The sequence below is a fragment of the Conger conger genome, chromosome 2 (genome assembly GCF_963514075.1).
Source record: "Conger conger chromosome 2, fConCon1.1, whole genome shotgun sequence".
NCBI lineage: Eukaryota > Metazoa > Chordata > Actinopteri > Anguilliformes > Congridae > Conger > Conger conger.
In genome coordinates, this window is record NC_083761.1 from 50,962,652 (window position 1) to 50,978,768 (window position 16,117).

At 43.7% G+C, this 16,117-nt stretch overlaps 1 protein-coding gene across 1 annotated transcript in view; it reads left to right on the forward strand.

Annotated features, from left to right (window-relative positions):
- The first annotated feature begins 13,937 nt into the window (after window positions 1–13,937).
- LOC133122262 (receptor-type tyrosine-protein phosphatase H-like) overlaps window positions 13,938–16,117 on the forward strand; it is a 56,139-nt gene continuing 53,959 nt past the window's right edge. Inside the window, exon 1 of the mRNA XM_061232140.1 lies at window positions 13,938–14,129. Within this exon, the coding sequence (XP_061088124.1) occupies window positions 14,082–14,129 (48 nt within the window). The 5' untranslated portion in view covers window positions 13,938–14,081. The remainder of the gene's footprint in view (window positions 14,130–16,117) is intronic.

The window sequence follows — 16,117 nt, forward strand, 5'->3', positions numbered from 1 at the left end:
CTGCATTTATGTTTCATTTATTGTATGGCTTTGTTACAGGTGTTAAAAGGAAAATAAATTATTTTCACAACAAGCCTGCATGGTTTGTACTCATTGTGCACATTCATTTACTGATATTGTTGCATTACATTGGACTCAAATCTCTAGTCCATCAAATCCCTCACTGCTTTCAGCATGGAGGGTAGAGGCAGCGATGTCCTCCTCAGACATCAGATCCTCTGTAGCCGTAGGTGGAATTCCTTTCGTTTCCAGTGAGCTTTTGTTTTCCCTGTCTCTTGACATCATTGTACTGCTTTTGACATTTTGTGGCTGTTCTGCGGCTGTTCTGGTGATGCCAGAAAATGAGGATAAGCTTGCTGCTACCTCCCACCTGGGGCGACATTGGCTCAGGCGGTAAGAGCAGTTGTCTGGCATTCAGAGCTTAGCCGGTTGGTACTGTTAGTAAATCTAAGTTTTACCAGGAACCAGTAAGATGACCGTTGTCACAGGAAGAAGCAGATCTGATGTTCGTCATTAGAAAACAGGAAAGTTTATTACAATGAGGAAAATGTTCCAAAGAGCAATGGTGTTTGGGATGTTTTAAAGGATTACATTTGCATATATTCAAATATGTCTACAAATCCAAGTGTAACCTCTGATTGGTGGTAAGGAATTGCGCCTATCCCGAGCACCTCGGATTGGGCCATTCAAATCCTTAATGGTTGTGAGGCCTTGCCCCGCTCCCCCCTGGAGTCCAGTGGAAAATCCCCAGAGGGGGAACCTTGAAACTGATACCGGTCATTATCATATGTGAAGTGGTCCAATACACAAATTTGTCTGTCTCCCAACAGTACCTTGCATGGCAGCCAATTGCTGTTGGCGTGTGTATGAATGGGTGAATGACAAGCATCAATTGTACAGCGTTTTTGTTAAGGCGCTACCTTTTTACCAGTTGGTACCATTTACCAGTTACACCTGCTTCACCTCGGGGAGCACTGGTGGAACACTGCTGTTTCCTAAGATTCTCTGCTCACATGCTTTCACCTTGTGCATGAGCAGGCCTGTTCTTCAGCTGAGAGGGGGGGGGGAATGGAGAATGGGAGACTCTCTCTGGTCCGGCTCCAACATCGCCAGAGCTGATGGGGTCGGCACGTTGACGAAGAATCCCTATGTTAAAATTACAGCACACAATATTGTGGAGAGTGGGCGAATCCTCGTCACCGATTTCGATGTCGGGGGTTCCCCACTCAGGGTCGTCAACGTGTACGGCCCCACCAGTGTGGCCGAGAGAGTCTCCCTTTTCACAAAATTACAACCCATACTGCACACTACGATGCCCGTCGTCATAGGGGGAGATTTCAACTGTGTTTTAAGAGATGAGGACCGCAGCAAACCAAGACCGGATCGCTCCGGCACACTGCTGCCGTCCCTCATTGAGGATTTCTCCCTCTACGACGCCGGGGGCGCCTCTCCTCCCCAGCATACGTTTGTGAGTTCCTCTGGCTCCTCCTCATCCAGAATTGACATGTTTCTGCTCTCCCCAGGCCTGAGGGTGCACAGCTATTCCACCAAGGCGGTGCACTTCTCGGACCACCACATGGTGACCGTGACCCTGGTCTGGGAGAAATCGATAACCGTGGGTAAGGGGCTCTGGCGAATGAACATCAGCCATCTCCAAGACCCCCAGGTGCGTCTCTCCTTCTCGAGAAGATACCTGGAGTGGGTGAGTCTGAAACATCTCTTTGACTCCCCGGTGGAGTGGTGGGAGATGGTGAAGGAGCGAGTGCGGGGCTACTTCCGGGCAGTGGGACGGAGGAAGGCGAGGGAAAGGAGGGCAGTTGTTGAACGCCACAATGCTGCCCTCCAAAGACTAAGCCTCCTCCAGTCCCGAGGCCTGGATGTTAGCAGCGAAATCGCACAAGCTCGGCAGAGCCTCACCACCCTCTACCAGGAAGAGCGGAAGAAACAGACCTTCCGCTCCAAACTCCAGGGCCTCGAGGAGGATGAGAAGTGCACATGGTTCTTGGTCCGCAGGGCACGGTCCAAGACAAATAACATCTTGTCTCTCTATAACAGCAGAGGTGTGGTGGTGTCTGAAGAGGCGGAGGTCCGGGAGGTGGCCAGGGAGTTCTACGAGGGCCTTTACAGTGAGAGGCCCTCAGACGGGGCTCTCATGGACACCTTCCTGGGCTGCCTGGACAGACGCCTGGGAGATGAGCAGATGGAAGCGGAGTTGAGCATTGAGGAGCTCACCAGGGCCGTGCACTCCTTGAACACGCACAAAGCTCCGGGCCCTGACGGAATCCCAGCTGAGTTTTACCAGGCTCACTGGGATCTCCTGAAGGGGGACGTGGCGGAAGTGTTCAGGGCTGCGTACAGGGAGGGGCGGTTAGGCGCCTCACTGAGACAGAGCTCAGTAGCTCTTGTCCCAAAGAAGGGGGACCTGAAGGACCTCCGCAACTGGCGGCCGATCAACCTCCTCTCAGTCGATTATAAGATCATGGCGAAGGCGCTGATGGGGAGGTTCCAAGGCCTGATAACATCGGTGATCGGACCGGACCAGACCTGCAGTGTGCAGGGGAGGTCCATAAATGACAACCTGCTCCTCGTGAGGGATCTAATCATCCACTCCGGGGAGGTCCCCCTTGTGCCTTCTCAGCCTCGATCAAGAGAAGGCATTTGACCGGGTGAGTCATGTGTGCTTGGAGAGAGTGCTAGAGAAAATGAACATTCCTGGCCCCCTCCTGCGCTGGACGAAAATCTGTCTGACAGACATAACGGGCAGAGTGGTTGTTGATCGGCAGCCCTCTGCCCCGTTCGATGTCAGGTCTGGCGTTAGGCAGGGGTGCCCTCTAGCATCTCTCCTGTATGTCATCTACCTGGAACCGTTCCTCCAGGCCCTCAGGGCCAATCCAGGGGTGGTGGGCTACCCACTACCTGGAGCCGGGGGGGAACGGCTAAAGGTGATGGCGTACATGGACGACATTGCCATCGTCGCCACAGATAGTCGTTCTATCGCTTGTGCCACCAAGGTGTTGGACGACTTCTGTGTGGCCACTGGCGCCCTGGTCAACAGGGACAAGAGTGAAATGTTTCTGTCTCCACAATGGAGTGAGGAGCTGACCGTTTCCTTCCCTGTGCGCAGGAATACCATCAAGCTCCTGGGGGTGACCTTCCAGGCTGACGGAGGAGGGAGAACCAGCTGGGAGGGAGCCCTCCGCCACGTCCAAAATAAAATCAGGTGCTGGAGTGTACGGCCCTTGACCATGGCGGGTAAGATCCTTGTCCTGAAGGCAATTGTCCTACCCATTCTGCTCTATGTGGGGAGGGTGTTTCCCCCAGACAAAGCCACCGGGAAGTTAATTACCCGGATGGCTTTCCACTTTGTCTGGGGGAGCACTATGGAAAAACTGAAACGTGTCACCCTCCTCAAGGAGGAGCGGAATGGGGGGCGGGGGGTCCCAGACATTGTAACCATCACTATGGTGCAGGGTCTGGCCACCCTTGTCCAGAACGTAGGGAAGGTGGGTAAGGCCTCTGGTACCTTTGCCAGGTACTATGCCACCCCCTTCCTCAGAGCAATGGGCTTGGGTGTGCTGGACCTCACCATACCCTATAGCTGGGACCCCTCATATGTCTACCGAGCCCTGAAGGACTTTGCCTACAGGACGGGTCTGCCCAGGGCTGGCCTAACCTCGTGGAGCTACAAAATGATCATGGCTCATTTAAGATCTGGCCAAATTGTAACGCTCCCGAGGGGGGGGCCAGACCTGGACCCGCAAGTCATCTGGGCAAATGTAACACACAAATGTCTTACAAACAAGCAAAAAGACATTGCCTGGATGACAGCCCATAGGTGTCTCCCCACAAAAACCTTTATGTATCGCCGGCACTTAGCCCTGACTGAACGCTGCCCCCACGGATGCACTGACTCAGAACACATCCACCATCTGTTCTGGGAGTGCTCCGTGCCAGGCGGGTCTGGGGCCTTGTTTGTTCTTCTGTCTCCCTGAGCAGGTTCCTGCCGAGGTCCTCCCTGATGGCTGAGGGCATCCTCTACGGTCCGCCGGGGGGATGCAAGACCACCGTGCTCCAGCGTCAGTGGAGGATCATTAACATCGTAAAGCAGGTCCTGTGGGAGACGAGGAACATCAAGGTCTACCAAAAAACAACTGTAGACCTGATCACTCTCCGGAGGAGGATACAAAACCTCCTCCAAGACGGCGTGATCCTGGACTTTCAGACCAACAAGACCCTGGCGAGAGAGAAATGGGGGGTGGACCACTGGAAAGAACTGGTTATATAGTCCACCCCCCCAAGAGGGGCAAGAGGCCCTCAACACCTGCTGAACCCATTTTAAATATCCTTGCCCGCTTTGGGTTTCTTTAAAACTCACTTTGTTGCCTTCCTTTTGTTTTGATATGATTTCTAGAGACGTGTTTTGTTTTGTTTAATCATCTGTTTGCACACCTTTGTTTAAAGTTATGTTCCATTTAATTTAGAATTGTGGTCTAATCGTGAAAGTAGTGCTTGTTTTTGTTAAAATTATTATTTTGTGTTATTGAGTGTGTTTTAAAAAAAGAAAAAAGATTTTAAATTGTATGAAATTATAAAAAACCAATAAAACAACCTGTTCTTCAGCTGAGAATCTTTCTTTTCTCCCAGGTAATGCACCATCATATTAACAATCCTCCAAGGTCCAAGCACAGGTGCATTTTAAAGGGAACGGGAGGTGACACTGAGGTGCCGTCTAGAGCCTTTTTGTGGAAGGACTACATGGGGGATCTCCTGCCTGGTTGCTGAGGCCTACCCCAGCCCCAGGATGGACCTGGGTGGGTGACCCATGGCGGACCATCAGGCCCATGGGTGCCTGGCTGGACCATGAAGAGGAGGCCCTCAATGATTCAGAGGAGGAAGAAGCCTGGGATGAGCTGGAGGGGGGAAACTGAAGACCCCCCCCCTGCCAGTAGCTACAGCTCTGCTGCCCTGTCCAGAGTCTAAGCTAGTGGGAGGGGGAGATGGGGGAGATGGGGGGACATTGTGGCAGGGTAAATGGTTATTGTGGTCTGACTTTTCTTCCTCCTTTTTTCCAGTGTGTTTTGGGGATACCAGACTTTCATTCCTTAGTTGTGTTTCAATTTTTTTTATTTTTTATAAAAAGCTTTAAGCCAACCTTTTCTTTGAGTTGAGCCACCTGTTCACCACGTCAGCAGTAACCACCCACAGCCCTGCATCACAGGTCCTAAATCCTGAGTGTGGACACCTGGAAAATGTAATTAATTGTTAAAACATCCATCCATTGCTCATATAATGGTAATAAGTTGCCAATTCCTTGTTAAATTCAGCTGGAACCTAATGTATTGGATAGCATGGTAGTATTTAATTCATCACATGGTTTGGCGTAGGGTTTATTTCACAAAACCACCAGCTCTTCAACATGTTGTCAACATGTTGTTTATAAGCAAGCCTGTACAGGAAATGTGTTTTTTCCGACCACAGAAATACCACCTAACCTGCATGCAAGTCAGACTGAAGAGGCTCTCCAACAGCAAAGCAGCAAAAGTTTGACTAGTGTCCAACTTTGTTGGACTACTCAAAGAATAATAAAAATGCTTTATATCAAGAAAGGCTGAGAATTACATTCTACTGCCTTAGAATAAATTTCCCCTATTTAAAATGTATTTTAATATCTAATCTGAATTTGACAACCCTAGGTCCTATTCAATGTAGGCTCAGACAGAAGAATCAAGACTGTACTGAGACTCTAATTTATATGAGCACACATGGGAGATGTGTCTCACGTTTAATGCAGTTAGATACGACTGAAAGACATTTTATTCATTTTATTTTATTCATAACAAGAAAGGGTTTTCAACTGAAAACATTTTATTTTGTCCTGAAATTGTCTAGTGCCTACATCTATCTTTGTTTCTTTTTTCTGATGCAACATCTTAGTTCTACAAATGTATTGATGAAACATAGTTGTATTTAATTCATCTCATAGTTTGGTGCATATGATTAAATAAAGAATGTAGGTCACGGGAGTCATTTTATTTTACAAAGGAGTGAAGCCAACTGCCTTTTAACATGTTGGTTTATAAGCAAGCTTTTTTCCAACCACAGAAACAGCACCTAACCAACCTCTGCAATCATTCACCAACAGCAAAGCAGCAAAGGATGACATACAGATATTAGTCAGGAAGGTGGAAACACCAATATCCAAACGCTAACTGCGCTCTGACAAACCTATGCTTGGACTAAATATTGTTCCAAATGTGTAAGATACCCGTGGACATTGATACCCTGGCCTATGGAGATTGTTTGTGATGTCACTGAATGATGTTTTGGGGTTTTGTTTTGTTTTCATTGGTCAACCTGTTTGATGTCTGTTGCTCAGTTCGTCAGCAGACATTCCAATTTGTTGTACAAGCTATCTCCAATGTATGTGCAATGGCTTTAATCAATTTCCACTCTTTTCAAAGCTTAAAATGGCTTGTTTTTCTCCCAAAGACAGCTCTCTGGTCTTCATGTTGATTTATCTTCTCTAACACAAATGCAGTATTCACAGGCAAAACCCAAGGCTAAAACCAAGAGTAGACATTCAGAAATATTTATTGTTTAACCAATCAATCTAGCAGGACACATCTGAGCAACAAGAAAGACCAGTCAGTCATAGGTTCCAATGCTTTTGCTTACCAAACGTATGCTGGGTGGTCTGATACAAAAGGTGATATGTTTAACAAATCTAGATAAAAATACCAGGAAATAAAAGCTGAAATTTGGATCTATCATCTCATGTACAGGCGGCACGGATGGTGCAGTGGGTAGCACTGCCGCCTCACAGCAAGGAGGTCCTGGGTTCGAATCCCTGTCGGCCGGGGGCCTCTCTGTGTGGAGTTTGCATGTTCTCCCTGTGTCTGTGTGAGTTTCCTCCAGGTACTCCAGTTTCCTCCCACAGTCCAAAGACATGCATGCTAGGCTGATTGGAGAGTCTAAATTGCCCATAGGTATGAGTGTGTGAGTGAATGGTGTGTGTGCCCTGCGATGGACCGGCGACCTGTCCAGGGTGTATTCCTGCCTTTCGCCCAATGTATGCTGGGATAGGCTCCAGCCCCCCTGTGACCCTGTTCAGGATAAGCGGGTTCAGATAATGGATGGATGGATGGATGGATCTCATGTACATCTTTTGACCTCAAACACAATTGTCTTCAGTGTATAGCAAAAACAAAGGAATTGACCTTTCTGTTCCAATATCTTTGGAGGGGACTGTATGCTTGGATATTTTTTCTGCATGTTGAAATCAGCAGCATTTGATTCCAGAAAGAGCAATGTCAGGCGGTGTAACTGGATTTGGTCCATTGGTGCAACCAGGATTTTTACAAAAACATAGATACTTTCAAAGAAAATGAATATGGAACAAAACTTTAACCTCTCTTGTAGTGTAATAACATGGTTGTGTCAATTTTTTCGAATATTTTCATAACTTTAAATAAATAAGTGCCCGCCGCTTGAAGTCCCAGTCAATATCTACAAAACAGAATAAAATTATATCTGTCGAAAAAATATTATTGTTCTTTTCATGTGACAGTGGTTAAATACAAAATATATATTATTACAGAGTACACTTTCCTATATCCAAGTCCTATATTAAAATAAATATTATTTATTTTTAGTTCATGGTTACACCATTTGACATTTTCAGGGGTGTTTAATCAGAACATTTGTAAATGTTGCAAAAGTAATATATGAAACCAACAGGAATACACATTTACATTGTAAAGAACATGGCTCATGCATTTTGAAACAGATGATTTTGCTAAACCTTATTTGTCACTGGCCCATGAAAACAAAATCATCTATGAGTGTCACCCTTAGCCAGATGAGGAGCTGTGTGGATGACTCCATCCCTGGAATTCACCTGGCATTATAGGAATGGGCTAAAGTACCCCATTTCCCCCTCCCTCCCTATCATCCCAACACAGCATATGTACAACCATATCAATTGGCATATTATCATAGCAGGCTTACAAGCCTATATGTATGTGATCAAGTTGGTCTAAATACAATGTAGGTAAGTATCGCTTTCAGTTTTTTCACACCATTCTCTGCAAACCTAGAGACTACTGTGTGTGACAATCCCAGGAGATCAGCCGTGTCTGAGATACTCAATCTGGTCAAAGTCACTTAGATCACATTCTTCCCCTATTCTGATGGTTGATGTCAACATGCCCTAATAAAGTGCTCAGTGAGTGTAAGTAAATACGCTATCTTTTACTATTTTTATCTACAACAATTTTTTTTCCTGTACGTGTGGAAGTATGATGCACCGCCATTGACTTCTCTCTTCCACAGTCTTTTTCCTCTTCTCCTTCATTAGATTTGAAGTGCTTGCTCTGTCACTTGTCATGCAAGTTCCTGTTCATGTGTCATCATATTTGAATACTGGCGTGATTGCCGTGAACACCACCAGTGGCAAATAGCATATAGATGAGAAACTTCAGAATCAAACAAGACTACAAATATGGCAACAGGAAAAGGTTGATATGGCCTTTAGTATGAAAAAAGGATTGCCACTTTACATTGTTCATGCTAAATGCAACATGTCAATCAGGTTCGCTAACAACATTGAGCTGTGGCTTGGAGACAAAGTTGTGAAGCAATGAGAGGATGTGTCTTCACATGACCGTATTACAAATTTCAACAGTTTACTGCTCGAACAATCAGAGACCAGTGCAGCTAACCCATCAGTAATGATTGAAGCATTTTTTTTATCATGTTCTTGTTTTTGATCTTTTCTTGGTTCAGGCTGGAACATTATTTGGACTATGAAAAATTTAAAAAGCTGATTACCATACTGTGAACTTTTGCTGCCTAAATTGCACTATGAGCAAATTAATGTGCAAGCCTGTTTGGAAAATGGAAGAACTCAGTTGCAAGTGCATTTCCAGGCTGTCGTGGGCATCTTGTGTAGGCTCCACTGTCGAGGAAGTACCAAATGCAATAGAGTTCAATGGGATCATAAGAGTCCTGTACAACATACGGAGAATCCGCCCCTTTCTCACCCCCTACTCGACCCAGGTCCTGGTCCAAGCGATGGTTTTGTCCAACCTGGACTACTGCAATTCCCTCTTGGCTGGCCTCCCAGCGTCGCCAACTTATCCAGAATGCAGCAGCTCGTCTGGTCTTCAACCTTCCCAAAAACTTACATGTCACCTCCCTGCTTACTTCCCTCCACTGGCTGCCTGTCATGGCTTGCATCAAATTCAAAACATTGGTGCTAGCCTTCCAAGCAGTTAAAAGGTCTGCCCCAGCTTACCTCCAAAAAATCATCAGACCCTACTCCCCTGCCAGACCTCTTCGTTCGGCCTCCACAGGCTGCGTGGCCCTGTTCTGGCTCCACGGTGGTGGAACAAACTCCCCGTTGAGGGCAGAACAGCAAAAAAAGATGATCAAACAGGCCCTGGTCCTTATCTTTGTTGTGCAGGTAGCAGTTGAAATTGTACTTATCCCTGGTTATGGGTATGCACTTTGTTGAACGTCGCTCTGGATAAGAGCATCTGCCAAATGCCATTAATGTAATGTAATGTAAACTAAGATTTTTCAGTTTTTAAGAAGGTGTATGTTAGTGTGAGAGAGAGATGCTTAACCCCTAAGTTTAACCCCTTTAGTCACACCGGCCCGAAAGTATATGGAATGCCGCGACTTAACTGGGCTACACAATGTCAACAGCCAAGTCACATTCCTGGGCTGCAAAATAGGCTAATTTTTCTGCAATGGGCATTTCATAAGCTCATTCGTGTCCAGCTGAATGCTGGCGGAAAGCCTGAGACGGCAGTGGAATCCTGCAGCTGGATAGCTTATCCTAGTTCCAATTTCGTTGATGTACAAAATTTGTCACTGGACAAGCTCCCAAGCCTGGTCAGAGAATGACAGATAAGATCGTTAACCTGACCATGATCACATAATCAGTTAAAACCAATGTTGTTTTTGCGCAACAGTTGGTACAATTTAGACTATTCACCTCAGTCCAACAAATGGGGAGCCTGAAAATGCATTTATGCATGCTTTAAAAAAAAAAAAAGACACAATGAGAGGATAGAACATTTTCTATTAGTTACATTGAACAGTCTCCCTTTGGAATACTGTACATAAACATATACTATAATGGACACAAAATGTATTGAAAAACAAAACAAAATGTCTTTGATAGCAGTATTATTTTCATAAATAACTTTAGCCCATTTGTCCCATCTGGCAGCAGATTGCCCCAGCAGCCCTGTTGATCACTCATGCATTAGCACCTGGATTAAATCAAGGGCTGCACTGATCAGCTGCCGCTTCATGCAGAAGTTTAATGCAATTTGGACTGGTAATTGTTGAGAAACAGACCGCCAATACTTTACTGTGTTCGGCATATCATATTAAGCCTGGTGTTACTGTGACTGGTGGGTACTTTTAAAACAACAGAAATAAATTATAGCCAATTACGCCACCCTGGCAATTGCACCCAGATGCCGACGGTTGCTCGGGTGCGCAGACCTCAGTCTGTAACACCAAAACACAAACCACTGCATTAAACAATAATGCATAAAAATGGCGTTCTTTAGCTACAGTAAAAACAAGCCTACCTGAATTTTGGTATATATATATATATATATATATAGGGCTCAGAATTTCTCCTTGGAAATATGAGCGACTGATAAACACTTGAGGGAAAAATTTTGTTTAAATTATTGCAGCTAAAGGAAGTTTTACCAGGTAATGATTTTCTAGTTTCTCTCTCTCACTCAAATACTGTATGTACAAATATGTATGAGCAGTCCCCTATAATTCTACTCCCTCTCTCTCTCTCTTGCTCTCTCCTGCGTAGATGATAGGGATGGTGCTGATCCTGGTCCTTGCTATACCTGTGTACTGAGCGCTGCTGCAGGCTTGTGGCCTGGAGGCTGGAGGAGGAATATGCACATGCCCTGCATAAAGAGCAAGAGGAGCGTGTTCGGAGGTTTGGCCTGGCCATGGCCAAGCATACGGTGGCCCAGCAGGAAGTACACCTGTTCAAGACCCCTCTTCTGCAGAGGCCTAACCAGACCCCCATTTCAAGCCCTGCTATACCTACCAGCATACCCAGAAGCCTCACCGGACAAGATGTCCGTAACATAATCAACCACCAACCACTTAATAAACCTTATGGCAAAAATTCTGAATGATCCAGCCAATTAAACGTATTTGTTTTGTGTAATTTCCTCTAAATGTATGACAATTAAATGGTTTTAGAATATTAAGACGTAGGAAAGGTTGTAAATGGCCTTTTGCATTGAACACGTATGGTATTTAAGAAATTAAGACAGCTCCTCAATTTATAACAATTTTATTTATGTAGTTTGTAGAGAGACAAATTTCTGGCTAATTTGGCTCAGGCACTAGGCTGTTGGCCTAGTTGGATGAGTGTCATGGGCCCAGATCAAATCCTCATGGGCAGATAAGCTTATAGGCTTAGTTAGGGATCAGCATTCAATTAGGTGGGAAATAGAGATGCTCAGGCCCACATCAATGGTATGATAATCTATAATCTAATAATCATAATCTAATCTTTGCCCAAACTTAATAAAAATATATAATTGTGCGCTGCCATGTTATTGTTTATGGTGCATATAATAATTCCTTGCATACTTATACATAAATGGAATGTTGTGCGTGGCTACCGATCGCTATAATTTCTTCTTTTGCCTTTGTATTTGCTTTTTTGCTTCCCCTTGTAGGCGTAACATGTATAACAGGAAGTACCCAAGAGTATTTTATGGCAATGCATTTCACGGTCCAATAAATATTTGAACATATTCAAGCTTCTGTTTCTCCATCCATCCATCCATTATCTGAACCCGCTTATCCTGATCAGGGTCGCAGGGGGGCTGGAGCCTATCCCAGCATACATTGGGCGAAAGGCAGGAATACACCCTGGACAGGTCGCCAGTCTATCGCAGGGCACACACACCATTCACTCACACACTCATACTCATACTCATACTCATACTCATACTCATACTCATACTCATACGCATACTCATACTCATACTCATACCTACGGACAATTTAGACTCTCCAATCAGCCTAACGTGCATGTCTTTGGACTGTGGGAGGAAACCGGAGTACCCAGAGGAAACCCACGCAGACACGGGGAGAACATGCAAACTCCGCACAGAGAGGCCCCGGCCGACGGGGATTCGAACCCAGGACCTCCTTGCTGTGAGGCGGCAGTGCTACCCACTGCACCATCCGTGCCGCCTGCTTCTGTTTCTTTAAAAACAAATATTCACATTTATTTTTTGGTCCAACTGACAGCCCTAATAGGACCCAATACTTCCTACACGTCATCAGTGATCAGGAAACAGTATCAGAACCAATGGATGCACAGACCTCCGCTCCCACACCAGCATTCCTTCTGTCACACATCCAATTGCCAATTACTCATCAGATGTTTTGGAGAGACAACTCCAAACTCCAAGTTGTTTATAAGTGGGCACAGGAGCAGGAGCTTCCTCATCTTTTTTTAAATAACTTCTGTCCAGCCCTATTGAGCTTCTAGGTAGACCTGTCCACAAGATGGCGATATGCTACATTGCACATTGTCATCACTCTCACCTGCACATCACATGACTGAGTGAGTCTCCTTAACTTGTTCCTCTCCCCTGAGGAAAGGAAGTAGCCTATTTATTTTCCACATTCTGGAATTGTCGATAGCCTTTCCAGGCTTACAGGTAGTAACACATTGAAACTCATTTTCAGCACATCTGTAGATAGGAGGAGTGAAAATGTTAAAAATGTTCACATATGTAATTACAAAATGTAATAACTTGAATACGGAACACTTTGTTGTCTCTGGTGAGCTCAATTGCTGGTTATAACACAACCAGCCAAATTTGCTGTCCATTTTTTTGAATTAACTTCCTTATGACTACACAATATTTAACCACGAGGGCAAAGTACTTCTGTCTTTTTCTCTCTCTAGCATTACCATATTATTCCCCTTTTGGATTCTTGTTGAGGAACTGCATTATAATCATTATTGCCACTGTTAATATTACATTGACATAAAATATGAAAGTGTAATGTATGGGGCTGATAAGCAATTATATTACATTTCTGTACAGTATGTTGAGTCACCTGTCAAATAGTATAAGATATACACTCAGTGACTTTATTAGGTAGCCTATCTACCTAGAGGTATGATGCATTAAGTGTTCAGGGATGGCTTTCTGCTGTTGTAATGTGTGGTTATTTGCGTTACTGTCACATTCCTGTCTGCTTCGACCAGTCAGGCCATTCTCCTCTGACCACTCTCATTAACAGCGTGTTTCTGCCTGAAGAACTGCTCACTGCAGGTTTTTTGTTTTCGCTTAATTCTCTGCAAACTGAAGGGAATGTGCATGAGAATTCGCAGGAGATCAGCAGTTTCTGAGATACTCAAACCACCCTCTTTTGCACCAACAATCATTCCACGGTCAAAGTCACTCAGATCACATTTCTTCCCCATTCTAGCATTTGGTCTTAACAACAGCTGAACTTCTTGTCCACATCTGCATGCTTTTATGTATTTAGTTGCTGCCACATGATTGGCTGATTAAATATTCACATTAACAAGCTGGTGTACAGGTTTGCCTAATAAAATGTTTACTGAGTGTGCGTTTGTTAAATAAATATACGGCATGTACATAGAATCTCATAAGATATGAAAGAATTGGGAGTGAAGATTATTTGGAACTAAAATGTTCATGAAGATTTGAAAGTGATGTAAAAATATAACCCAGGCTATTCCTTAATTTAAACTCCAGGTACCAGCTTTATGCATAGTTATCCTACACAGATATGGACAGAAGGAGGTGAAAAATAATAAGGAAGTGAGAGACGTATAGGGCAAAGGTCTGTATGTGCACAGTTCTCTCTAACAAAGGAGAAGTAGAAATAGTATCGTGACAGACAAAAGAGTGACAGCACACTGGGAATTTGTGTAAAGGGAAGACAGAATAAAATAAAGGAAAACGCAAAAAGAGCCTACAGAAAACCCAAATATTGCTAGTTTGACAGTCCAGAGAGGACTCCTGAAAATGGGAACCACCCTCTGGCTGCTGTGTATATGTGTGGCTCAGGTCTGGGTAAGTCAGTTTCTGCTTCTAATGACCTTGCGGTATTACACTTCCTTTTTACTGTAATGTCTTTCTCTTCACAGAAATGCACTGAGTGCAGAGCTGGAAACGATTTTCCTGAAAAAGAGAGAAGGATTTTACAGACTTGTGACCACGATCGGTTTATCATGTTTAGGTCAATTTGTTCTATGAATTATTATTTCAACTTTTATTGCGTAAAAATTAATTGTGACGTACACAAGGAAGATCAAAAACATTATTCAAGAAAATTGTTGTGGACTTCATCAATGCGCCATCCACTCATTGTAGGCAGTTGAAAAGTCATAATTTCAACTGTGGGATTCTCTTAAAGATACATTTCATTATGTACAACACTGTGCAAATGTCTTAGGAATTTTTTACATATAAAACTTAATGTTTCTTTTTTTCTACATTAGTGTATCAGTGGACAAGAGCAAATTTCTGATTTCCAAGGATTCATTTTCCAAAAAAGACTTAATGTTACAGACAGTTTTTTGTATTTCATTAAATAAAGTAAAGTATGGTCATTCTGTGAAAACCATTACATTACATTAATGGCATTTTTCCAGAGCGACATACAGTTGATTAGACTAAGCAGGAGACAATCCTCCCCTGGAGCAATGCAGGGTTAGGGGCCTTGCTCAAGGGCCCAACGGCTGTGCAGATCTTATTGTGGCTACACCGGGGATCGAACTACTGACCTTGCAGGTCCCAGCCATGTACCTTAACCACTAAGCTACAGGCCACCTCTAGATGTGTGGGAGTATTCAATAAAGAACAACATTGGCCTCATTGGATTTGTTGTTCTACAGATATTGGCTCTTAAATCAGGGGTGGGTGGTACCCAAAAAGTCTTTGTGATGATTTTGGGGCACCACATCTTTGACATTAAAGCAGAGTTGTTACTGTTATGTCTTGGTATGTTTTGATAATTTCAAAGAGAAGCTTAATTCATAATAAAACACAGTTTGATGACTTCCTATATACGCATCACTTGGTGTATAGTATCTAAACTTGAAGTACAAGTAAATATCCTGGTTACAGTCACAAACAAAATGAAGATAATTTATTCAAAAATTATACAATGCCAAAGTTGGGTATGGCCTGAAGATGCCCAAAAAGTGTTATGTAATGTACAACCAAGTAGACAGTAAGGTAGAAAGTTTACAATCAATATGAAACATTATAACATTCTTCAAAGTTGATACTGTAATTATTTTGCATATTTTGATCAGTTGAAGCAGGACCTCAATTTACAGGCACATATACATACTGTATAAGTCACATCAGAAATCCATTGAAAGGAATGTTTGAAAAATATTACAAATACGAGTTGTGTAGAAAGTGGTTTGAGAAATATCTGATTTTAAATTTCTGTATTTCTTTAAATTATGTTTATACAGTCCCCTCCAAGTATTGGAACAGCAAGGCCAATTAATTTGTTTTTGTAATACACTGAATATATTTGGGTTGAGATAAAAAGTTGAACACAAGACAAAAGTTCAGAGTTTCAGCTTTACTACTTAGACTACTTAGAACAGCACCTTTGGTATCAGACCACCACATTTTTTAGGTGAGCAAAAGTATTGGAACAGAGAGTATTTTAGTGAATGGAAGTAAATAACACTTAATATTTGGTAGCATATCCCTTGCTTGCAAAAACTGCACCACCAAACAGTTGCATTCTTCTTTTGCGATGCTTTTCCAGGATTTTATCTTCCCTTTATCTCCCTAATGAAGTCCTTTGTTGTGTTGGCAGTGTGGTTGGGGCATTGTCTTGCTGCATGATGAAGTTCCCCCCAATTAGGTTGGACCCATTTCTCCGTAAATTGGCAGACAAAATGTTTTTGTAGACTTCATCCTGAATTCATCCTGCTGCAACTACTATGGGTTACATCAGCAGTAAAGATTAGCAGCTATGTAAGCTCAAGCCATGACAGTTCTTCCACTGTGCTTCACAGATGAGCTTGTATGTG